At 29.5% G+C, this 27079-nt stretch overlaps 1 protein-coding gene and 1 long non-coding RNA gene across 2 annotated transcripts; one reads left to right on the top strand and one right to left on the bottom strand.

Annotated features, from left to right (window-relative positions):
• Positions 1-974: 974 nt before the first annotated feature.
• LOC123302938 (zinc finger protein 271-like) lies at positions 975-5776 on the top strand. The gene is made up of 3 exons (XM_044886032.1): positions 975-1800; positions 1885-2839; positions 5710-5776. The coding sequence occupies exons 1-3, from the start codon at positions 975-977 to the stop codon at positions 5774-5776; spliced, it is 1848 nt and encodes a 615-aa protein (XP_044741967.1).
• Positions 5777-9857: 4081 nt separating this feature from the next.
• On the bottom strand, positions 9858-26664 carry LOC123302424. The gene is made up of 7 exons (XR_006535505.1): positions 26486-26664; positions 26165-26404; positions 23775-24027; positions 14561-15725; positions 14113-14500; positions 13864-14037; positions 9858-13115 (listed from the first exon to the last, which is right to left on the bottom strand). It is a non-coding gene; the product is annotated as an uncharacterized LOC123302424 (long non-coding RNA).
• Positions 26665-27079: the final 415 nt, after the last annotated feature.

Here is a 27079-nt window from a genome sequence, read left to right as displayed (position 1 = left end):
GGTTATGTTAATTAACCGTACACCTGAACCATTAATTGTTATATAGCAGTATGGCGCCAATATTCAAATATTACTGAATAATTTATTTTATAATTTATGTAAATGTTAAGTTTTATTTTGCCTTAAAACGGTTCTTATTCAATTGGAAATCGTTTGGGAAGATTTAGGAATATATTTTTATTATTTAGGACTGATTAGTTTTCATTTAATTAATTAGTTCTTCAAAGCGTATACTTAGAAGGTAAAAAATTAAATTTTCACCATTTTTACGTTATTTGATAATAATTTACATGGAGACTAATCTAATCAATTTGGGAATCACATTAAGCACGGTTTCATCATTTGGGACACTAAAATTATTTAATTAATTACATTTATTTTTTAGTTGATTTTGTGTGGTTATATTAATGGCGGCAATATTCAAATGTTACTTCATTTACAATAATTTTGTTTTTTTAATTTATATAAATGTTAAGTTTTATTTTCCCTTAAAACTGTTCTTATTCAATTGGGAATCGTTTGGGAATATTTAGGAATATATTTTTATTATTTAGGACTGATTAGTTTTCATGTAATTAATTAGTTTTTCAAAGCGTATACTTAAAAGGTAAAAAATTAAATTTTCGTCATTTTTACGTTATTTGATAATAGTTTACATGGAGACTAATCATATTAATTTGGGAATCACATTAAACACGGTTTCATCATTTGGGAAAGTATAATTAATTTATTAATTACATTTATTTTTTTGTGGTTATATTAATGGCGGCAATATTCAAATGTTACTTCATTTACAATAATTTTGTTTTTTAATTTATGTAAATGTTTATTTGACATTAAAACTATTTTTATTTAATCGGGAAATTTTCAAAGATCAGGAATCGTTTGTAAAGGTTTGTTTGAAGTGTTTTGGGAGTATGTAATAAATTATAACCTGTGGTTACATCTAAGAATCTTCTATTAATATAAACAAAATGGCAAGTAAGTCATTTCAAAACGAAAATACTGATTTATTTATCAGTGAAGAACAAATAAATAGAAACAAATTAAGTGAATTAAATACAGAAGTGATTATTAAAAATGAAATATTTGATGTGAGTGAAAGTGATTCAATAGATTATAAAGAACCATTCAAAGGTGGACAAGAAGGAATTAAAGAAGAAGGAATACTTGAAGAAACTGATATTAAAATGGAGAATGAACGAATTAAACTTGAACAACAATTAAATACTGAATTAATTATTAAAGATGAAATATTTGATGGAAATGATTTAGAATTTCATAATATTGAAAATGAAGAAACATCTTTAACATGTGAAGTGTGTGATAAAACTTTTAATAAAAAACACCATTTAATTAGCCATAAACGAATTCATACAGGTGAAAAACCATTTTCATGTGAAATGTGTGATAAATCATTTAATAGAAAAATCGATTTAATTCGACATGAACGAACTCATACAGGAGAAAAACCTTTTCCATGTGAAATGTGTGATAAAACATTTAATTATAAAAGCAACTTAGTTCAACATAAACGAATTCATACAGGTGAAAAACTTTTTTCATGTGACATGTGTGATAAATCATTTAATAAAAAAATCGATTTAATTCGGCATGAACGAATTCATACCGGGGAAAAACCTTTTTCATGTGACATGTGTGATAAAACATTTACGCGGGATTCTAGTTTAATTCAACATAAACGAACTCATACAGGTGAAAAACCATTTTCATGTAACATGTGTGATAAAACATTTACGCGGGATTCTAGTTTAATTCAACATAAACGAATTCATACAGGTGAAAAACCATTTTCATGTGAAATGTGTGATAAATCATTTAATAGAAAAATCGATTTTATTCGACATGAACGAACTCATACAGGAGAAAAACCTTTTCCATGTGAAATGTGTGATAAAACATTTAATTATAAAAGCAACTTAGTTCAACATAAACGAATTCATACAGGTGAAAAACCTTTTTCATGTGACATGTGTGATAAATCATTTATGCAGAATTCTTCTTTAATTGAACATAAACGAACTCATACAGGTGAAAAACCATTTTCATGTGAATTGTGTGATAAATCTTTTAATAGAAAATTCGATTTAATTGTACATGAACGAATTCATACAGGTGAAAAACCATTTTCATGTAACATGTGTGATAAAACATTTACGCATAACAGTAATTTAACTAGCCATAAACGAATTCATACAGGTGAAAAACCATTTTCATGTGAAATGTGTGATAAATCATTTAATAGAAAAATCGATTTAATTCGACATGAACGAACTCATACAGGAGAAAAACCTTTTCCATGTGAAATGTGTGATAAAACATTTAATTATAAAAGCAACTTAGTTCAACATAAACGAATTCATACAGGTGAAAAACCTTTTTCATGTGACATGTGTGATAAATCATTTATGCAGAATTCTTCTTTAATTGAACATAAACGAACTCATACAGGTGAAAAACCATTTTCATGTGAATTGTGTGATAAATCTTTTAATAGAAAATTCGATTTAATTGTACATGAACGAATTCATACAGGTGAAAAACCATTTTCATGTAACATGTGTGATAAAACATTTACGCATAACAGTAATTTAACTAGCCATAAACGAATTCATACAGGTGAAAAACCATTTTCATGTGAAATGTGTGATAAATCATTTAATAGAAAAATCGATTTAATTCGACATGAACGAACTCATACAGGAGAAAAACCTTTTCCATGTGAAATGTGTGATAAAACATTTGCACAGACCAGTCATTTAATTCGACATAAACGAACTCATACTGGGAAAAAACCATTTTCCTGTGAACTGTGTGATAAAACATTTACACAAAAAAACAGTTTAATTCTTCATGAACGAACTCATACTGGTGAAAAACCTTTTCCATGAAAATTTAAAACATTTACTTTTGTTATAAATAAATAAAAATCGTTAGATATTTTAAATTTTGTTTTATTTTTTTAATTTTCCTATCCTAATTTTTCTTTCAGAACAATATTATCAATTAATTAACTATTTAGTACTCTGTCAGGAGGTGGAAAAAAAATCATGTTCTCCTATTACATAATATAAATAAAATTTATTCCACCAAAAACATTCTGTTAAAAACTAGCCAAGTCTCGATGGAGCTGCTTGTTTATCTCTAAAAAGTAATGAAATCTAGACGAAGTCGTGCCAAGTCTAAGGTTCCTTACTGCGATTTCTTTATTATTATAGTTAATGTTGTGTGACTTGGCCGTTGAAGGGTACACAAGGATACAAAACCAGGTACTCCATGACACCATTGCACCAATCTGTCGCCAGAACCGCTACCCATTAACGATGGAAAATTGCCACTTGGATTCTAAGCAGTCAATTGTAGGCTTGATAAAGCTTAGTATTTCAATAATACTTATGTATAAGCGAGCCAAGTTTTGTACCCTTGTGTACCCTTTAACGGCTCAGTCACACAACATTAACTAAATAATAAAGAAATCAGAGTAGCAGTAAGGAACCTTAGACTTGGCACGACTTTCCGGTTCTGATTCTTGTACAGAAGCAACAATTTTTATAGGTATTTACGCCTACGTGCTTTATATCCGGAGGGTTTTATATTTACGCCTTTGTAAAGGCAGTATGTCGATCTCTAATAGTTTGGTTGGGCTCTTGTGTTTTCTAGTCAGGGTCACCATGTACTCCAGATCTTTGATTATCCTAGTTTTTATAGTTTGCTCTTTATGTGGCCATTAAACCCTATCTTTGTACCAAATTACAGCTCTCTGAGTTTATGGGAAGTAATAGTTCTATTCTGATTATCATGAGTGAGTGTCATAAATGCGGTTGGTTATAACATCAGAATCGTCTATTCGTTGTGTGCGTAGTCATGGTAAGGACTATAAAATCGATGCCAGCGCTTCCAGTGAAAAAATTTTGGCGTTAAAGAAGGCTGTTATTACTAATTTGCAGTTCTTTACATGTTAATGTTATAGAAATGTCAAATTAAAATTATTGTAAAACACGAATTAATTGAACTTAATGCATTAAAAATTGTGAAAATAAGAAATCAAATTGAACAAATATTATTTTTCAAATGTAAATTATCATAATTATTTATTTAAATTTGTGAGACAGTAAATTTAAATTTTAAATGTAAGTCTTAAATGCAATCCATACAATTATATATGCATCCATACAATTCTATAATTAAAGTAGTATATCGTTACCATGGAAACGAAACTCACGCACGGAGCGAATAGCTGTATATAGAGTCTAAAGGCCATTTTTACGTTATTTGATAATAGTTTACATGGAGACTAATCTAATTAATTTGGGAATCACATTAAACACGGTTTCATCATTTGGGACACTAAAATTATTTAATTAATTACATTTATTTTTTAGTTGATTTTTTGTGGTTATATTAATGGCGGCAATATTCAAATGTTACTTCATTGACAATAATTTTGTTTTTTTAATTTATGTAAATGTTAAGTTTTATTATACCATTTATATATGAAATATACATAGTATTATAAGTTTAGTCCCAAGTTTGTAACGCCTAAAAATATTGATGCTACAAAAAAAAAATTGGTATAGGTGTTCATAAAATCACCTAATTAATCCATTTCCGGTTGTCCGTCCGTCCGTCCGTCTGTGGTCACGATTACTCAAAAACGAAAAGAGATATCAAGCTGAAATTTTTACAGCGTGCTTAGGACGTAAAAAGTGAGGTCAAGTTCGTAAATGAGCAACATGGGTCAATTGGGTCATGAGTCCGTAGTACCCATTTTGTAAACCGTTAGAGATAGAATAAAAGTTTAAATGTAAAAAATGTTCCTTACAAAAAAATAAACAACTTTTGTTTGAAACATTTTTTTGTAAACATCACTGTTTACCCACGAGGGCGTTAATTAGGTACAAATTTTATAGTATGTATTAATATAGGAATATCAAAGTGAATATCTTTTGTTATTTACATGACGTCAAAAAAAACAAACCATTGCGCATCAACACTTGCGCATTATATGAGAATATCAGTTAAATATGTCAGATATGTATGTATGTGAAATGTGACAGTTATCAACATTGCCTATACATGGTGTTTCAACAATTAACTCAGTCAATTGTTTGTTTTCACTTGTTTTTCATTAAAACTATTCTTATTCAATTGGGAATCGTTTGGGAAGATTTAGGAACATAATTTTATTATTTAGGACTGATTAGTTTTCATTTAATTAATTAGTTCTTCAAAGCGTATACTTAGAAGGTAAAAAATTAAATTTTCACCATTTTTACGTTATTTGATAATAGTTTACATGGAGACTAATCCAATTAATTTGGGAATCACATTAAACACGGTTTCATCATTTGGGAAAGTACAATTAATTTGTTAATTACATGTATTTTTTAGTTGATTTTTTGTGGTTATATTAATGGCTGCAATATTCAAATGTTACTTCATTTACAATAATTTTGTTTTTTAATTTATGTAAATGTTTATTTGACATTAAAACTATTTTTATTTAATCGGGAAATTTTCAAAGATCAGGAATCGTTTGTAAAGGTTTGTTTGAAGTGTTTTGGGAGTGATTAATGTCAAAATATTCAATGGATATTTTCTATATGATCATTTGTATCATTTTTTATGTAGGTGCAGATTAATGCTTTATGCGAAACTACTTTAAAATTTTTCTTATTTTTATTAAAGATTAATAATTCGTCCAATAAAAGAATTGTTAATTAGGAAGTGTGAAGTGTGGATAGGATGTGGATAGGAAGGAAAATTATTGATAGTCTAACTGTTGATTCTAATAAAGATAAATAAATTGATCATGAAATAAAAACTGCATTTGTATTGATAAAATTGTAAATAAAATATTTATTCTCTTATAGTAGGTACAGGTACAAGCTAGCGTAGGAGGTATTTGAAATGTATTTAATTTGGTTTTCTTTTTGTACTATATAATTTCACATATTTGGTTGAGTTGGTTTGAGCATTTTACAGAGTTTTTAACTTGATATATACGTAAAACTCGAAAAATAAGTTGAATCGAGGAAAATGCTTCAAAAGAAAAATGATATATTCAAAGGTACACATCTTATACGGGTATTCAATTCGATCAAGTTTTCGGGTTCAATAAAAAATTCAAACTGATCCATAACTTACAAACAATAGCCGAGCACTTATTTTTTTTTTTTGTAAATAACCGAATAGTTAAAACAGAGTTTTAATTTTTTTTGCGTGTTTCTTCATTCCAATTTGAACAAAAAATGGTTTTTATGGAAAAATAAACAACTTTCATTGGATTTATTGGAAAATATTTTTCGAAGAGTGTCTTGATGAAGATATAATTATTTTGGGTAAAACTTTTCAGTCCGTTTTTTCGTTAACTATACTGTTTTCGGCAAATGTTTCGAACCAAAATGTTACATTTTTAACCATAAAAACTTTCTAATTTAAAGTGTTTCTCTATCTGTTACCAATTACGGAGTAGATTGAGCTTTTCATTGAACTTGAAATCTTAGGTCAAGTTTATAAATATCTGCGTAAGATGTGCGCATATTCACCCAAAATGTTTTGTTTGAAGCTTTTTTTATCGATAAAAGTTATTTATCGAGTTTCAAGTATATGCTATAAACTCTTTATATGAAGCAGGGATCAGGCGTACTTGAGTTTGCGAAATTATACCAATTAAAAACGGGAATGCATTAAACACCATATATTATCTATGCCAATATAGTGATAATATATCGTATTTTCAAATGAAGTAACATTTGAATATTGCCGCCATTAATATAACCACAAAAAATCAACTAAAAAATAAATGTAATTAATTAAATAATTTTAGTGTCCCAAATGATGAAACCGTGTTTAATGTGATTCCCAAATTAATTAGATTAGTCTCCATGTAAAATATTATCAAATAACGTAAAAATGGTGAAAATTTAATTTTTTACCTTCTAAGTATACGCTTTGAAGAACTAATTAATTAAATGAAAACTAATTGGTCCTAAATAATAAAATTATATTCCTAAATCTTCCCAAACGATTTCCAATTGAATAAGAACAGTTTTAAAGCAAAATAAAACTTAACATTTACATAAATTATAAAATAAATTATTCAGTAATATTTGAATATTGGCGCCATACTGCTATATAACAATTAATGGTTCAGGTGTACGGTTAATTAACATAACCTATCAATCAACTAAAAAATAGGTGTAATTAATTAATTATACATTCCCAAACTCTGAAACCGTGTTTATCGTAATTCCCAAATGATTTCCTTTCGAATAACATAAAAATTAAGTGGATTTAATTTCCTACCTGCTAACTATACGCTGAAAAAAGAATCATTAATTACAGGAAAACTAATAATTCCCAAATTCTAAAATTATATTCCCAAATCCTCCCAAACGATTCCCAAATGAATGGAAATAGTTTGAGTGAAAAATAACAATTTTATCTGCTAACTATACGGAGCTTGGAATATTATACAGATTCACCATAATTACGATTGTTAATTATATGCTATTTATAGTGATTATTTACGATTTAATAGGTTGTCTATATTTTTTGGATATATTATTTTTGATTTGTTTTGACAACCGAATAATAGTAACATCAAAAGTGTTTTTAAAAACACAAACCAAACACGGAAAAGTTAAAAATTAGGAGAGCAATATTTTTAAATAACGAAAGGAAATCAGTTGTCAAAATTCAAAAGCACGCTTTAGACAGAATACAAAATTTCTACAAAATATCATTCTATAATATTTTTATTCAATGATCAGCTGGGTGAATTTTTTCCTTAGATTAACACATAGTCAAAATTAAATGCAGTAAAATCCATAGAAGTCGGTATCCAGGTGGGTACATGAATTATGTAGGTAATTTATTGTTAATTTCAAAACTCCCACAACAAAACTCACAAATTAACAGTAAAAAATCAACAATGGAGGTAGGGGAAAAAGTCCCTTTTTGAGAAACACAGATTTTATCATATTTAAAGCATTATGAGCAACTTTTATTGTAAAGTCATGTTTATCAATTTCACCCCGTTCTTAAAAGCCTTCATCCGTTCCTGCATTAGTTCTCCACCGACGGCTAAATCATTATCAAAGCTAACGTGGTGATTGTTAAATTGTTTTAAAACACACACTATGGCATTCATTGTCATATATTGATGGGAACGTTATATACAGGTTTAAAGTTGACAAAATTCGTTATTTAGAGGTTTTAAAATTTTATTTTTTATAGTTGAAAATTTGTTATAAAAAGATTGTTCGCAAAAAATATTCGCAATGTAGAGGTATGTTTTACATTGATTCTTGTGGACAATTCAAGGGGATTACGAAAAATTTGTTAAATCAAGGATTTCTTTATAATGAGGTTTTATTATAACTTATACAGACAATCATTTTAAGACCTAATCTTTATTGTTTTACTACTATTATTTTATCAATTACCGTTGTATATACATTGCAACCTTAATATAACGAGGTTGCACTGTATATACAATAGTAATTGGTAAATTTATAATAACAATAAATATAAGGTCTTAAAATATAAGTTACTAGCGACCCGCCCCGGCTTCGCACGGGTGCAATGCTGATACTAAATACACTACAGAAAAACTGTGAACGTTGTATATAAAAACATAGCGGCCCGCTCTGGCCGCACGCGTTAAATTTGGAGTAAAACAATCCCCCTTTCCCCGTTGAGCCTGCGTTTGTAATGTATGCGGAAAAAATGTAATTATTTACGACATCACATTAGAAACCTCAAAAATAGCAGTACTTCTCCACTATTTAATGGATGTTATTATACATATAAACCTTCCTGTTGGTAAATGTGGAATTTTATAGGAATAAAAGGTTTGTAAGGAAAGTGGACTGTAGGTTATTTAACACAAAACACTATTTATTCCATAATTAATAATTTATTGAAGGTTGATTAGTTGAAAAGTTACATTGTTTCTGCACACAATTAATGCATCCGTCTGTCACGAAGCCTAATGCAGAACTCACTCCTCTGTGCTCTATTTAATTGTGTGTAAATTATATTAGTTACAAGTTCAAACTTGTACATATTTATTCTGTTTTTACTTGCAACATCAAACATATACGTAAACAAATATATTCTTATAACAACAAATTAAATATTTTTATAAAAGATTGAACACTTCCTCTTGAATCACTCTATCTATTAAAAAAAACCGCATCAAAATCCGTTGCGTAGTTTCAAAGATTTAAGCATACAAAGGGACATAGGGACAGAGAAAGCGAATTTGTTTTATACTATGTAGTGATAATAAAATCTAAATTATTATGGAATTCGTTTGTTTTATTAAAGGTAATTCAAAGACTTTTTCCATGCCTAGGTTATTATGATTTGAATATTTAACTTGATCATAACTACTTACTCTGCGCACTAAACGCAGAAAGCAATGCATTTACTCGAAAATTATTGCAAGTGCAACAGGTTAAATATAAATGTGGCCATAACAAAGATGGTGATATTTAGGAAAAAGGGAAAACTGCCTAACTTTATTATAAACGGGGATACTATCGAAATTGTAAATGAATATTGTTATTTCGATCTCCTTTTCTCTCCCTCAGGTATTTTCTCGAAAACTACCGAAAATGCCATTTAAAAGGCTAGCATAGTCTCTCATAAAATCAAAAACATCCTAACACAAACCAAATTCAGTCTTGGGAAGGTCGTATGAAACTTTTCGATAGCATGGTTTCATCCACATTGTTATTGTTGAAATTATAGTGTGGAAATTTTAATTAAAACAAATATTATTTCACTTTAAATATTCTTTATTGTTATTTTATTTATTTCCCACGAGAGCTGATATGACAATTATTAATGACAATGTTCTGTTAACATGTTATTTAAAATAAATAAAAATTAATTTTATTTTTGAAGATTGATTTTAAATATTCAACAATTATGTGGTGCTGAGACTTGGTGTTTAGTCTATTTTTTTTTAAAACTGTCTTTAAATGGCAACGTTGCACACCCAATTACATAATCAAATCTAAAACTGGTAAAGAACGCATAATCGTAGATGCTTAAAAAAGAATGATTTACTGGTGTTTAAAAATTTTAAAAATTAACGAAAAATGTATCGTGAAAATATGCTATGACCGGTTGGTAAATCTTGATCAAAATAAGAGTATGGATAATAAATACATTTGGGCAAATCATCTCAGAGACATCTTGGAAAGATTGGACATGGGTCACGTTTAGCAAAATTAAAACGCGAAAAACGTATTGGGCTAATATATTACAAATTTTAAATAATTTTAATAAGCGATCTCTTATAGAGGATACGGAAAGAATCTTACGAGGATACGAAAGAATCAAGTATCAGCCCGTTGTATCAGTTCATAATTACGGAAGAAGGTACGCCGGAATATATAAAAAAAATCGATTAACTTTAAAAACGCATATAAAAATTGCCTCAAACTACGCATATATAAATGGCGACAAAATGAACTGTATGACATATGCAACCTCGAGGTTTCGGAAACCCTGACTCACTTTTTACTCGAATGTCCAATTTATAATCCCACGAGAAAACATTTTATAAACCAGTATTTCCACACCCGAGATAGTCTTGAACAACAAATGATTGATTTACTGAGCACCTTATCTGTAGAAAAGATAAATAGTATCTACTACTATGTATGTGAGGCACTGAAAACGAGAAGTTTTGTTTTAGATGAATAAGGTATTCCCCCGGCTGTCCGGCTGTAAACCATCCAATAGGCAACGGATCGCACAACACCCTGAATTAGAGGGTTTGTGGATCTTGGTCTGATCGTTCATTTGGAACCTTTCCAGCAAGGGAGTCCCTACCAGTAAATAGTGTTATACTATCTACCGCTGGCTTAGCTTCCAAAGTCATTACGATACGCAAGCCTGACCGGTACGACAAACCGCCCACGAGATTGATCAGGAAGAAAAGGATAACGGCGTATTAATTATACCTCAATCCTACAGTTACGCCAGTTTTAACGGCGACGATATATTACCATATAAACAAACAATTTTTCAATGCACAAATTGCCCAATGACCTATAATAAAAAAAAAAAAAACTAAAACGTCACGAACGTAAACATAGGAGACAACAGCGAAAAGAACGTATTCATAAAGTACTAAGCAATTGTTCGAAAGTGTATTCATGAAACGATTGTAATTCAGAAAAAATATATTCTACGATCACAGAAATACGTCAACATAAAAAATTACATATTACATCAATGTGTTGTAGAATGGGCTGTGGAATAAATTTTAATGCCTCTCTTGAAAGAGAATTTCATGAATCTATTTGTAATGAACGATTTTCGACAAATGATTTAGAACAACTGGGAGTTCGTACCCGGCCTAGAAGTCGTTTAGGTTCAGTATCAACCAGTAGATGTCCTTTTCGCTGTTGCAAATGTAGATTTCCGAGATATGATGTGGACGTGGTGTCTAAGCATGAAACTAAGAAACATAATATTCAACCGTGGTTTCCGTGCAACGTTTGTAGGAAAACATTTACCAACCAGTAAGTTTATTTTATTTATTATACATTCTTTTTTTGTATCATTGTTTCGGTATCCTAAAAATTTAGGGCCACCGCTTACGTTAAGAGGAATTTATTCTCGAGAACGTCTTTACCTAGGTATAATATCTCGGAAACTAATTAATATTTTCAAAAAATGAGCTTTTCCAATTGGTTTTTGTCAATAAATAACAAGAATTTAAAATCGTGTGAAGAACATTTGGATCATCATGTGCATTGAGACTTTTTATCAGGAGGGCAATTTTATAATATTTCGCAATATTTTTGGTATTCTGATCAAAAGTATCCATTGATACGATGTTTGAGAGCGAGTGATTTTAATTTGTGAGATAGAAGTACAGTAACTAGGGTTGATGACTGATATCGAATTTGCCACATTACCTATTCAAATGTAAAAATAGACTTGATACCATAATAAAAATTGAATTTTAAATAAAAATTGTTTAAAAAGCGAAGAAGATAAAAGTACTCAACGAATCGCAGGAAGGGCATTTGGATCATCATGCCCATTTGGTAGCTTTGGTATTCTGATAAAAGTATCCATGGATACGATGTTTTCTTCAAAAATATTTTGTGTTTTGAGTGTGAAACTGTTATCAATTGGGATAATTTTGGTGCTAATATGTTTCTTGGTCGTTCACATATTAACAGAAGAAGGGGTCTAAGCACACTCCCTTGTAGCACGTCACATGTATAATGTTGAAGGCTGTATTGGCACTGCATAATTTTTATTGAGGTGAGATTAAAACCAACTTAAATGTGGACAATGAAAAGCCTTACTTTTATCAAGAAATACTCCGACCACTGATTCATTGTTGTTTAATCCTCCAATAGTTTCGTGAATGGCCATGAATATTACAAGATTGCAGTTTTTTTTTGGAAGAAATCCATTTCGTTGTTTTGTAACTAAATCGTACTTAAACAGGTAAGCCATTGTTCGCTTGTGTAAAATTTTTTTTCAATGACTTTGACCTTACTTTAACTTTAATTACCACTCGGAATATTTAAATTTTAAATATTCCTAACTACTAGTTATAGTGGCGAAGTATTTTTTAATAAACGTATTTTCATAAGTTTTCATTTGTACATAACTTTTACTTTTCATAACTGACATAAGTTTTCCTGTTTTCATTTGTATATAATTTCGTTTAACCAAAGTTTAATAGTGAATTTTCCCACTAACTTGAGTTGGCTTATTAGCTTTATTGTTTTGAAATTGTACGCATGTTTCAAGTATTGTGTGCTTTCAGTTTGTTGAAGATGTTGATATACAAGGCTGAACCGGGAATCCAAGGTATTTTCTTTATCTCTGATAAGAAGTTTATAACCAAAGTTGTTTTAAATTAATTGAAATTGCCCTTTTGCGGAGGTGGGTTTTGAGCTTCCCAAATCTCCGGCATATATGCTTCATTCAATTAAGTTTTAAGTTGACTAGACCAATTATACTTTTCGTTGCTGTTGGTGACTTTATCAAATGCGACCAATCTATTTATTATACATTACATTTCTTGTTCATTTTGATTAGCGCTGTAATCAGGACAAATGTTTTATCATACTACTGTTAAGTTATTTAACGATTTAAAAACGATAATTTATTACTGTTAAATTATTTAACGATTTGAAAATGGAAATTTATTGCTGTTAAATTATTTAACGATTTAAAAATAAAACTTTGTTACTGTTAAATTATTATGGATTTGAAAATAAGAATTTATTATTACTAAATTATAGTGTCCGACCGAAGTTCGATTTTTGGCCGAAGCCGATTAATCGGCTATCGCCACAACCTTCGGCCGAAGCCGAAGGTTTAAAAACATGATTTTAAAACTTTAATATTAAAGTTGATCTCTAGAAGTTGATCTAGAGATTATTTTCTCTAGAAGTTGATCTAGAAGTCAATCTAAAGATGATTAAAAAAATTACCTTGAAATTTATTTCAAAATAAGAACATTTAGAACAGTTCGTTCAAGTCCGACGTTTGCTAGGAACCTTCGGCCAAACCTTCGACTTCGGCCTGAATGCAGGCCGAAGCCGAATGTTTGACCGAAGGTGGTTTTTTTGGCCGAAGGTGGCCGTAGCCGAAGCCGAAGCTTCGGTCGGACACTATTAAATTATCTGACATTTAAAAAAAATAAATATTTATTACTGTTGGGTTTTCTAAAGATTTAGATTATAGAAATTATTGTTAGAGTTATTAGAATGATTTTATGTGTAGTTATACATCGAGTAATTAATGGTTTAAAAAGAAAAAAACAAAATTAAAGAAATTACATACCACAATTAGTCCATTGTTTTTCTTAATAATTAAACCATATCCCCGTGATCTTATTTCAGACATTGCTTGAGTTGTCTCATGTGTAAATTGAATTGTCATTCATTATATCAGCTGTTGTAAGCTGATCAAGTTAAGTATGCCAATGCCAAGTTTATGAGATACAGTAGTACGAACCTAGACAAATAGTTGTATATAATTAGCTGTCAAATTCATTGCACCATTCTAGTTTGAATTAAACCGCGAACTTACCGATCGATGTTAGTCTTCCGATGTGCAACTAATACCGTCCAGTGAACTAATACCGCGTTTCCTGGGGCTAATAAACTTACTGGTTGGTAAATGTTTTCTTACACTCATTTCAAACACCTCGTCCACATCATATCTCGCAAATCTATTTATCTATTTATTTTCTTGCTTGTTATTGTTAAGGTAATATTGTACGATTCTACGATTTTTTTTTTTTTTTTGAAAACCTATATTACAGAACTAGTTTTCGCGAAAAATTCTGGATTTAATTTCATACTGTCCATATCCTTAATTGACTGCTTTCTAGTCCTAGGTCTACTTGATCTTAAAGAGTTAGGTGACTAATATGACACATATGGCTAATTGAAACGTAAGTGGTTGCCTTAAACTCCTAGAACATCGAAATAATGTTAAGCAACAAAAAAAGAAGAATTTATTAAAATAAACTTACTGGTTGGTAAATGTTTTCTTACACTCATTTCAAACACCTCGTCCACATCATATCTCGCAAATCTATTTATCTATTTATTTTCTTGCTTGTTATTGTTAAGGTAATATTGTACGATTCTACGATTTTTTTTTTTTTTTTTGAAAGCCTATAGATGCAGAACTAGTTTTCGCGAAAAATTCTGGATTTAATTTCATACTGTCCATATCCTTAATTGACTGCTTTCTAGTCCTAGGTCTACTTGATCTTAAAGAGTTAGGTGACTGATGTCCATTTCTTAATGATGATTCATTTCGACTTGAATTTTCTAACAATTTTATGGCCATTAGTATCTGTGGTTATTGTGAAACAATCTGAAACACCCCAATTGAAACTTCTCGCATAATTACTTTTCGCTATCTTTTATTTTTTACAGATGTCTTTCAAGAATTCGAATCGCAGCTTTCATCTGAACTCCTCCTTCATCTATGATATGTTCGATAAGAGTCTATAGAAGGACATTTACTGGTTGATACTAAACCAGACTTCTAGACCGGGTACAAATTACCAATTGATCTAATTTATTTGTCGAAAATCGTTCGTTACAAATAGATTCATGAAATTCTCTTTCAAGAGAGGCATTAAAATTTATTCCACAGCCCATTCTACAACACATTGATGTAATATGTAATTTTTTATGTTGACGTAATTCTGTGATCGTAGAATATACTGTTTCTGAATTACAATAGTTGCATGAATACATTTTCGAACGATTGCTTAGTACCGTATGAATACGTTCTTTTCGTTGTTGTCTCCTATGTTTACGTGATATTTTAGTTTAATTTTTTTATTATAGACCATTGGGCACTTTGTGCATTGAAAAATTGTTTGTTTATGCGGTAATATATCGTCACCGTTAAAACTGGCGTCTCTATAGGATTGAGGTATAATTAATACGTCTTTATCCTTTTCTTTAATTTCTTTGTGACATACTCAGTAACATTTAAAATTATAAGGTATGCTTTCTTCCTTAAGGATTTTTTCAGTTATAACATTAAATATTAATGGTTTATCATATCTTGGGGTAATTTATTTTTTCGACGGTTACGTTACGTACAGTTTCATTACGAAAATGACGCCGATAACACCGATAACATTTACGTTTTGGTAATTTGATAACATTTTCAAGCTGAAAAATATAAATAAAATCAATTTGTATTTGTTTTGATAATAGCCTAATTATTCAAATAACGAAAAGTATTCGTTGCGTTCAGAATTGAATTTAGCTTCGAATATTTTTAAATATTCTAGATATCTTTTCATTATTATTGCATTTTCGAAAATTCTTATACATGATATATATATATATATATATAAAAGAAATAAAACTAAAACATTTTTCTGCTCTTGAAACTGAATACGGCTCTAAAGTGCAACGAATAATCAGCAAAGTAAAGTTTTTTCATTTGATTATATTTAGTACGAAGAAATTTTCCGATTATTAAAATAAATAAATGACTTTAAAAGTAGACATATTTAACACTGGCCTTATGGTAAAACGGTAGATAGATGATAAGTTTTCATATTTCTCCAAAACTATTTGTGGAAATTAAAAAAAAACTATTTAAATTAAAGTTAAAAAATTAATAAATTATTAATAATAAAAAAAAAAAAACAATATGTCTGACTAATTAAGGACATATGAGCACGATAGTGGGGACACAAATTAAAAAATATATATTTTTTCAATTTTGATAGTGAATAGACCTTTTTCATGAAAAACAGAAATGCTTTTTGTTAATTTTTTTATGAAAATATAGGTCGAGTAGAGCCTAATAAAGACGCTATGAAAAAAATTGTAAAAAAGTCACAAAATATGAAATAATATCAAACGATTTTTTTTTGCTCCACTGCACACGCGATCTGTGATGTCGATCCGACAAGCAATGACAATAAAACAATGTTAACAGTCGTATTAATATATCATTATTATCAACTTTAGTTGACGTCACAACGACATTCGTGTGTTTCCGGATCGTTTCCGCCAATTTGAATTTTAATGATTTTCATTGCCTGTTTTCTCGGTCATATGGCTTCAAAAAATCGGGGAAAAAACTTAGCCCATTTATCAAGATATTTACTTTCATTTAAAAAAAATGTGAAAAAGGTATATTATATGTTATAACTTGACAATATAGGACGAAAAATAAAAATAAAATTTTTCGATATCTGGAATAATTTCATAATTATGAAAATTGAAAATTTTGATTAATTATTTTATTCATATTGTTCGTCTACATTCATGAAGTTATAACAAAATTTATCATCAAAGTTGAAAATAAGGTACAAATAATTTCAACCACAAGTATAACTTGCCTTGGTGCTTAAACTACCTTAACACTTTTATTAAAATTTCAAACAGATCTACGCAAAATCAACGCATTTCGAACCTCAAGAGCTTATTTGAAAACTTGTACTTTCTAGATTTTGAATCTATTGCTCAAAATATAACAATTTTATTTATTACACCTTGTCGCTTTGCACAAGTAGTGGAGTCAATGAATACATAAAACAGGCAATCGTAGGAAGTCCTCAGGAACAGCTCCGATTTTGATGATTTTTTTTTTCAGAACGATTCTTTTTGTATATTATTTAAAATCAGAAGCATTTCAGATGGGGGAAATAATCTGGAGGGGGAATAGCCAATGTCGTGACTGATATATCGACTCCTAGCCTAAATCGCTAATGATAGAAGTTTGAAATTTCGATAAGTCATTGATTTTATACTGTAAATGTCACTAAAAAAGGATTTTTCGAAATCCATCCCCTAAAAAGGTGAAATAGGGGATGAAAGTTTGTATGAAAATATATAAAAATCGTCATTTTTGAGTTCATTTCTTAACCGATTTTATAAATTCTTTCACCTATATAATGCTACATTATCAGCAAGTAAAATGGGCTATATTTTATTTTCAAAAAAATTAAGGTTCCGTATCAAAAGTTAAAATCAATTAAATACTGAAACCGATATTTTTGAGTTTACTACGTTACCGATTTAAAATTCTCTCACCTATAGAATGCTACATTATCAGCAAGTAACATATGTTGTATTTTATTTTCAAAAAAGTTAGGGTTCCGCACTAAAAGTTAAAATCAATTTTTGGTGTGCGTGGAAAAAAATCACGCAAGAATGAATTTTTTTATATAAGTTGCAAAAATATTGTTTAAACAATATAAATAACTAGTAGTTATCCACGTTATAGTCTTCAATTCTCTTAAGTTCCCTTATGTTCACTATTTAATGGATTGTCCTGACTATGACTTTTAGTGCGAATCCCGAATAATTTTGAAAAGAACATTCGGCCATGTCACTTGTTGATAATATAGCATTCTATAGGTGAAAAAATTTTTAAAATCGGTAACGTAGTGAACTCAAAAATGTCGGTTTCAGTATTTAATTGATTTTAACTTTTGATACGGAACCTTAATTTTTTTGAAAATAAAATATAGCCCATTTTACTTGCTGATAAAGTAGCATTATATAGGTGAAAAAATTTATAAAATCGGTTAAGAAATGAACTCAAAAATGACGATTTTTATATATTTTCATACAAACTTTCATCCCCTATTTCACCCTCTTAGGGGATGAATTTCGAAAAATCCTTTTTTATGTGACATTTACAGTATAAAATCAATAACTTCTCGAAATTTCAAACTTCTATCATTACTCTTATTTTGAGTAATAGAGTCCAAAATTGGAAAGAACAAGTTTTTCTAATGAGCACGATAAAATTTTAGATAACGCCTTTTATTATCAAATGACGGGCAGATGAAAAAACGCCTAAAATACGGAAAAAATTCTGTTTTTTTGACATGTTTTAAAAACGGAAAGTGGGAGAGTTAGAAAAGTTTTTACAAAATAATGTCAGGGCTTAAAAAATAAATAAAAAAAATAAAGCAGTTTATGTTTTCTTTTCGAATGATAAGAGAAAAATTTCAATACAATAATTATTACATATGATACAGAATTTTAAATCCAGAAGGGCCAATTTTGCTTGGAAAGCGAATATCTTAGTCCAAAAAGCTCGCAAGAAAATTTCATTTAAAAAACAAAAAAAAGCTTTTGAATAGTCTTAAAAAATTTGTAGAAAAATAATTTTTAAAATTTTGGTACATTTCTAAATTTAGGGATTACATTTCTCACCCTTTCAACTCTTTAGTGGAGTCAATGAATGTTTTTACTTGGAAGTCCTCAGGAACAGCTCCGATTTTGATGATTTTTTTTTCAGAACGATTCTTTTTGTATATTATTTAAATTCAGAAACATTTCAAATGGGGGAAATAATCTGGAGGGGGAATAGCCAATGTCGTGACTGATATATCGACTCCCACCCCTTCCCGCTTTATAAGAAGGGTTGAAATGGTGAGTAATGTGCATACAAAATTTTAAAAATTCTTTTTCAACAAATTTGTTAAGACCACTCGAAAGTTTGTTTATTTTTCTTGAAAATGAGCTGTAAAAAGTTCCCTTTCGAGCTATTTGAACCAAGATATTCACATTCCAAGCTAAGAAAGCAATAAGTTTTTATTGAAATTTTTTACCATTTTACTAGCAATTATTATATAAACTTACTTATCGTAATTACAGAGCATTGAGTTGAAAAAATTGCATTTGTGTCTAGAACTCGAATAGCCTAATTGGTAGGGCGCTTGACATGAGTCCAAGATGTCCGGGTTCGAGTCCTGGTTCGAGTGTATTTTTTTCAATTCTCGTTAATTAAGATTACTAGACAAGATATTTGTCAATATTTAGTTTACGCCTGTATGTAACATATTACATCAAAATATAGTCGAATAGACCATGATGTAAATATCGTGTGCATGATTAAATGTAAACAACAACAATAAGTAATTACTTATCGTATATTGTGTTTGTGTAGTAGTATTGTTAAGGTTTTTCTAATGACATAAAAGAGATATCTGATATCAATTGCGATATCTTTAAAAGATAAAAATTCGCAGCGCAGGAGCTGCGAAAGCTAAGCGAATTTCCTCAGGTATTTAAAAAAAAACACATTTTTCGTAAAATCGAATATTGCATTTTTATTTTTTTAAGAATTTTTATTTCGAAAACAAAGCGAAAAGAGTTACAAGAAAAAAAGCTAGAGAAAAAATTACAAGAGTACTTTTTTGCTCAAAACTGATGAAAAAATGCAAAACAATTTTTTATTTTTAAAAAAATCAAAATTTTGTATTGATCACTATCATATATTCTCCATCTGTCTTTAATGTGTATCAGCATATTTCATAGTCACAGCACAGAGTAAATTCAACATCGTTGTCGCCTATACAACTCAGTTCTGGATTAGACCAAATTTCCTCAAAAAATAATCTTTGTTTTTTTGTAAACTAAACGCTCTTATATACCCGAATTAGGCTCAAAAAATTCCTAATTTGTCTATTTACATTTATATAGTTATTTAAGAAAAGTTATTTTCTATAGCAAAAATGTAAACTAAATAATGTTGAAAAATATCTTCAAAATAGTATGAAATCCTATCCTTTACATGTTAAATATTAGGGGATAAATTCTAAGCAAAAAAAAGTGATTTAAGCATATTTCGAAAAATCAATACTTTACGAGTTATTGGCGATTGAAATTTGGAGTATTTACCGTCAAATAACTGAAAATTTGACGGTTTTTGAAAATAGTATACCGTACACTTTTTAAAATAGTATAAAAGTCCAAGAAAATGAAAAAAAGTTCAAGTCATTTGCACAAAAATTAACGGACTTATAGTAGTGTAAGCGCTGAGTGGGTTTTTCATGCATTTACAGGTTCCACCGAACAAGGAGTGTATTTCGACGTATTTTGATCCTGTGAATCCGAATTTTCAATTTGCTTATAGCTCAGAGTGGGGGAAAATTTGTTAAAAACAAATTAATTTTTTTATACGGCCACACCTTCTAGGCTATTGAAAATTTTACCAAACAATTTTGTACCATTTTATTTTGTTAGGCCCGCATCACTTGTTTTGAAACGTCCGTAGAATAGCTAATAAATAATATTATTGTACTTTAAGATATTCATTCTAAAGGCATAAGTCTATATTTTAATGTTATCCAGATAAAAATACTTTTTATGTAATAGGAACGAAGCTATAAGTTTATATGTAAGTCGAAACCGAAACCTTAGCGAAGAAAAAAAAAACCTACAAAATATATATGAGAAAACTGTAAATTTATTTGTTCTAGTTTAATAATCTTTTTTATTTTTCAAATATCTTTATTAAACTTGAGTTATTTCAATCGAACGCGAATGTATAAATCAATTCTGATTCAATAAAAAATAACCATGAAAACGTTGCATCAAATCAGATATGATTGTTTTTTTGATATGTTGTTTGCAATGTAAAGACAATGTTAAGTTTTCGACCATGGCAAACGACCGAATCATGCCTAAAAATGAGAAAAACCTCGAAAATTTTGACCTTATTTCAGTTTTTGCCGATTTTGAACTGAAAGGGCTGGTTTTTTCATCAAAAATTGTAGTATTTATTTATAAAGAAGGTTAAATATACAATAATTTGAGATCAAGCCGGTTTTAATAGGACCGATAGTTTCAGAGATACAGCTTCTCAAAATTAATCTATTTTTTCAAGTTACTCTATTTTACGCAAAATTTCATCATACATTCGCGTTCGATTGCAATAACTCAAATTTTAATAGAGATATTTTCAAAAATACAAAAAAATTCTTAAATTAGAACAAATTTTCTATTTTCTCATATATATTTATTTGGGGGTTTTGAAACGTGCCGGAAAAATGATAAAAATTAATAATTACAATCGTGCTAGCTTCGTTGTTATTGTATAAAACGTATTTTATGAGCATAACATTAAAAAATAGAGTCATATCTTTAAAATGAGTACCTTAAAGTACAAAAATATTATTTATTAGCAAATCTACGGACGTTTCAAACCATATAGAATAAAATGGTACACAATTGTTTGTTAAAATTTTTAATAGTTTGTGAGCTATGAACGTATAAACAATTAATTTGTTTATAATAAATTTTCCCCCCATACGTCGAAATACACTCCTTGTTCGGTAGGACCTGTAAATGCATACGAAATCCACTCAGCGCCTACACTATAGTGAAAAGAAAGTTGCTCGTACATTTTTTATACCATGTATATATGAAATATATCATAGTATATTAAGTTTAGTCCCAAGTTTGTAACGCTTAAAAATATTGATGCTACGAACAAAATTTTGGTATAGTTGTTTATAAAATCACCTAATTAGTCCATTTCCGCTTGTCCGCCCGTCTGTGAACATGATAACTCAAAAACGAAAAAAGATATCAAGCTGAAATTTTTACAATGAGTTAGAACGTAGAAAGTGAGATCATCCCAACTTGTATACCGTTAGAGATAGAACGAAAGTTTAAAAGTAAAAAATGTTCTTTATAAAAAAATAAACAACTATTGTTTGAAAAATTTTTTCGTAAGCATCACCGTCTACCCGTGAGGGCGCAAATAGTGTATGTATTATATCGGAATATCAGTTATGAATGTGTGACATGTATGTATGTGTAATGTGGTAGAGTAACCAACACTGCCTATACATGGTATTTCAACAATGAACTCAGTCAATTGTTTGTTTTCACTTGTTTTTATGGTTTATTCAGCACAAAAGTCGATGAATTTACCACGAGAACAAAAGTTAATGTTTGCCAATTTTCAATTTCCTTTATTTAGGTACTGGCAACATGCTCAAAAAGTTCAAGCCGTTTTGGACATATATTTTTTAATATTGCAATTTAAATGCAAAAAACACGAAAAATAATAAAGTTACAAAAAAAAGTTTTGCAGATAAAATATTCTGCGGAAGAAGAGCTTAATTTTTGTCCTCTAAACAATTTTATTATTATTCGAATAATTTAACGATAAACACATACTTCTTGTTTGTATTCGAAAAAAAAATTTTTTTGCATTTAAATTGCAATATTTCAAAAAATATATATCCGAAACTGCTAGAACTTTTTAAGCATGTTTTCAGGACCTAAATAAAGTAAATTAAAGAGTGCCAAGCAATAATTTTAGTTCCCGAGGTAAATTCATCAGTTTTTGTGCTGAATAAAACATAAAAAAAAAGTACGAGCAACTTTATTTTCATATACCTCCATTTATTTTCTTGCAAATGACTTTAAGCTGTTTTCATTTTCCAGGACTTTTACAGTACGTTAGTGCATGATATACTTTTCAAAAAACTTTTCAATTACTTGACATTAAACACTCCGAATTTCAATCGCCAATAACTTGAAAAGTTATGACTTTTCGAAATATGCTTAAATTACAATTCACCCCTCTTACGATTCCCCCTATCATTGTTAAGATATATTTTTCCGCCCTCTGGGCAAAAGCAGTGCTCAGCATCATATAACTTTTGTTTCATGGTGTCTTATTTACTTATCGTCTTATTTTCAGGTCAAGTGGAGCTATAGGAAAAAATTCAGAATCCTCGACTACCAGCGTATCAACTTATATTTAGGAATAACATTTCTCACATTGTCCATACAAAGCGGCAAGGGATGATAAATATTTTTGAGCAATAGATTTCAAAATTAGATAGGATAAGTTTTCAAACGAGCTATCGCTGTTCCAAATTCGATGATATTTCGCAGAGATACAGCTGTTTGAAATTTTGGTAAAAATGTGTGTTAAAAAAATTCTCTTTAATACTTTGGGTTGTGTATATTATGTTATTAACATCACAGTCTTTCGATTAAACAAATCGTAATTAAATTTCAATACTATTGTTTTTTAATTTGAGCATAGCATGCCAAACTAAAACTAAATCAGTAACCCGCAAAATAATCAATTTCTTATTTTATTGACGATGTTTCCCGATAACGAGAAAACATACTCATTCTTCCGTCGATGTTTGCTAATTAGTCATTACAGACAGCATTGTACATTTTTTCAAAAGTAGGCATTCGATGCTATACTCTAGATTCGTCACATGTTGTATGCGTGTTTTTTTTTTAGTTATCCAGCGCTAATTGATTTGTCGAGTTCTTGTGTTTTGTTTCCCGTCTTGGCTAAAGACAAGTTTCTCCAGCAGAAACCCTAATGATACCTCATCCACAATTTTTTTTATTTAAATTTAATATTCGGGTGTTCTTAATGGTAAACCTTGTATAATTAGAATTAGAAATAAAGAAAATATTTACCATTTGTAGTAGTTGTATCAGTGAAATTAGTAATTGGAATTGGTGTTGTTGGTACAACACATTCAGTTCCAGATGGTATTGAGGGTGTTACCAAGGGCGGTGGAGTAGGCAATGGTGATGTTGGATCTCTTGTTGACAATAACATCGACTTAGCTTGGGGAAATGTGTTATACATGTTTTTTCATGGTGATAATATTTTCATTTCAGTTAATTTTGATCTTTTGACGTATCCACTCAATCTATCATTGCTGCCCTAAAAATATCAATTAAAATTGATTAATTATTCCTATGCTTGAGGAAAAATTGAAACAAGTTATCATTGGTGGGGTTCATTCTACTCCAAATAGAATGATACATATATTTTGTGCATCGCATACATGTAACGACTAAACAAAAACAAAACTCAACAACTTTTTTTCTTTAAAAATACTCAATATCTGCATGCCTTAAACATTAATATCTTTGATTATTTTGATCTTAGTCGAGGAAATAAGACATTTGACCAAGGAATCGGATCCTCGCCAGTAGATTTTTATGAGAGCCGGTGAAAAATGTTGGTCTGAATGTACTCAACAAAATCATATTCATGCCAACTTGTGCTTTTTCAATTAACAACTATAAGGTGAGACAGAATTACCCTATTTCCGGATACCACATTTTCTTTATTTAGCATCTCGTTAAGTTGAAAATTCATTGAGAAAATTAAACAACTAGGGAATTTTCGCCGTTTTTTAAACCGCTGTAATTGTTGTTAATATTGAATATGAGTATGGGGCACATAATTGCTAAATAAAATAAACATTTCGCCCTTTCTTTTTCCATCAAGCATATTGCGATCGGATAAAAACTCAGACCTTGTGGCCTGCTCAAAGTCAATCACTTTTTTTCAGACATAAAGTGCAAAATATTATAAATTTAATTAAAAATAGCGTTTTTTTGGCATTTTTTCGCGAAAATTTGCAACCAAAAATTTTTGGTTTATTTTTTTTTCTTTCGAAGTTCTAGAGAAACAACTAAGGAACAAAAAGTTCCAGTAGTGCCAGTATCCTAAAGTGCATCACTTAGAAGAAAGCAAAACAAAATTTTCAGCCGAATTTGTTTGATAGCTCCAGTCCCCAGGTTCCGGAGAAATGGACTCGGCAGGTACATTATGTGATTACCCCCTCCATAGATTAAAACCACTTCTGAACAGTAACCGACAACAACACGTAAGCCGTATATTTTCCCGTTATTCTATTGGCCTACAAGCCAAAAATTACAATAGATTTTTGTCAATTTCAAGAAAACCAACTTCCATGTTCATTTGGTTTTTTTTTTTTTTTTCTTTTTTTGTCATAAAAATCATTTTCATTTGAGTGTTTATAACGTTCAGTTCATTGATATAACTTTTCATCGTTTTCAATTTTTACACTTTTGCATGATAAATTAAAATAATTCTGTATCTTTGAATCTTTTAAGGACTTGATTAGTTCGTTTGAAAATGCGATTTCCTTTCTCGAAGAAATTGGATTGATTCCTTCGAAAAATTCAACAGCACCGATACGTTGCGATCTCCCAATGCTTGTTGAGGATTTTCCTAGTAAAAAACTCAATTGGGTATGGAAATGGTCTTCAAAAGGTTTAAAGAAAAAAGGAAGTATGTGACGTCTTAGCCATTATCATGTGTTTCGTTATTTAAATGCAGATTACTAGGGCATATAGAACTCTTCGAGCTTGGCGTCTTCGTCATAAATAACCCGAGATAAACTATCTGATTGATATAGCTATTGTGAGAAATTGCTGAAGTAATTGCTTCGCATAGTAATCTGGTAAAGTAAAACATTCCAGATTGACGAAACGTTTCTGACAACGACTGTGCTTGGATTATAATGCTTTTGTGCGTTTGTTCATTCAATTTGAACAAAAATTGACTTTATTAGAAAAACAAATCACTTTTATTGGATTTATTGTAAAAATTTTTTTGAAGAGTGCCTATATTGCACAGAAACAACTTTAAGAAATAACAATTTTAATACGAAACAACAATTTTAGGTAAAATTTTTCAGCCCGTTCTTGTCTAAACTGTACGATTTTCTTAAAAATATTTCGAACAAAAAATGTTACTTTTATAATCAATAACAACTTTAAAATATTCATCTATCGATTAACAGTTATGGAGTAGAAAGAGCTTTTCATTGAGCTTGAAAACCTAGGTCAAGTTTAATGTCTGCTTGAAGCATTTTTACCAATAAAAGTTACTTTCAAGTTTCAAGCATATGTCAACTGAATAAAGCACTCTGTATATCAAATATATATGGAGAAGGATATTCGTTAACAATAATTTATCCAGCGTACCTCAGATTCTGTCACTAAATAGCAAATATTCAAAAAGAAATATATTTTGATTTTACCTTGTAGGTGCCAGTAAACGTTCAACTCCTGAATGAGCGTATAAAAAATTCATGTTCCTTAAATTCCGTGCACATGGTCGAGGATACATGTAATGTACCATTTAAACATGAAATCCACATGGATCGATGCACGACCTACTTTTTTAAATCCGAATATGCTTCCAAATAGGCTTCGTTGTCATCATGTATACAAAATATAAACCAGAATTTTTCTGGTTTTTATGATATTCAAAATACAGTCTAAAAATTTACAAAAAAACAACAATTCTATTAATTTGTTATCGACTCATGATATTAATTGATTTGGTTGAATTGCCATACCTGATTTGGTCCAAATTTTTCAGAAGTTGAATTTACTTTGTTTAACCAAGCATTTTTATATAGTTCACGAAATGATTACTGCAAATTACGCTGCGATAATGAATTACTCTCAGCTATTACAGTTACAAAGCAGTATTTACAATGTTAACCACAACCCACCATTTTTTTCATTTTTTTCTACAAAATAGATTCATAAACACAATCGGTCGGTAATACAGAATGTAAATATGCAGCTACTATGATACATAATATATATGTATATAACTCACTGATCTATATAAAATACTGGATAGTCGACAACGTCACAGAAAGCGCAGCGTAGGGAATAGAAGCCATGTCAAGTTAAGGACGTACATTCATGAAAATTGTTAATAGAGAAATAAAAAAAATTATGATAATATAAAATTTTAAATGATTTAAGAGAGAAAAAATATACTGTTGACGACTTAATTTTAATTAATTATAATAAATTTAATTACTTAATACTTAATAAATTTTAAGTTTAACAAGTGAAAACAAACAATTGACTGAATTAATTGCTGAAATACCATGCATAGTCAGTGTTGATAACATAAACACATATATTCATGTGAC

Source organism: Chrysoperla carnea, chromosome X, assembly GCF_905475395.1.
Source record: "Chrysoperla carnea chromosome X, inChrCarn1.1, whole genome shotgun sequence".
In the NCBI taxonomy this organism is placed as follows: domain Eukaryota; kingdom Metazoa; phylum Arthropoda; class Insecta; order Neuroptera; family Chrysopidae; genus Chrysoperla; species Chrysoperla carnea.
The sequence above is the reverse complement of the archived record's forward strand: the minus strand, read 5'-3'. Positions and strand labels throughout refer to the sequence as shown.

Bases quoted from the DNA above. Each gene is read 5' to 3' on its own strand.
- LOC123302938 (XM_044886032.1), top strand. From the start codon at position 975: ATGGCAAGTAAGTCATTTCAAAACGAAAATACTGATTTATTTATCAGT. The intron at 1,801-1,884 runs GTGAAAAACCAT...GAACTCATACAG, and splicing joins ACATAAACGAATTCATACAG to GAGAAAAACCTTTTCCATGT. The intron at 2,840-5,709 runs TAAAACATTTAC...TTTTTATTAAAG, and splicing joins TTTTCCTGTGAACTGTGTGA to ATTAATAATTCGTCCAATAA.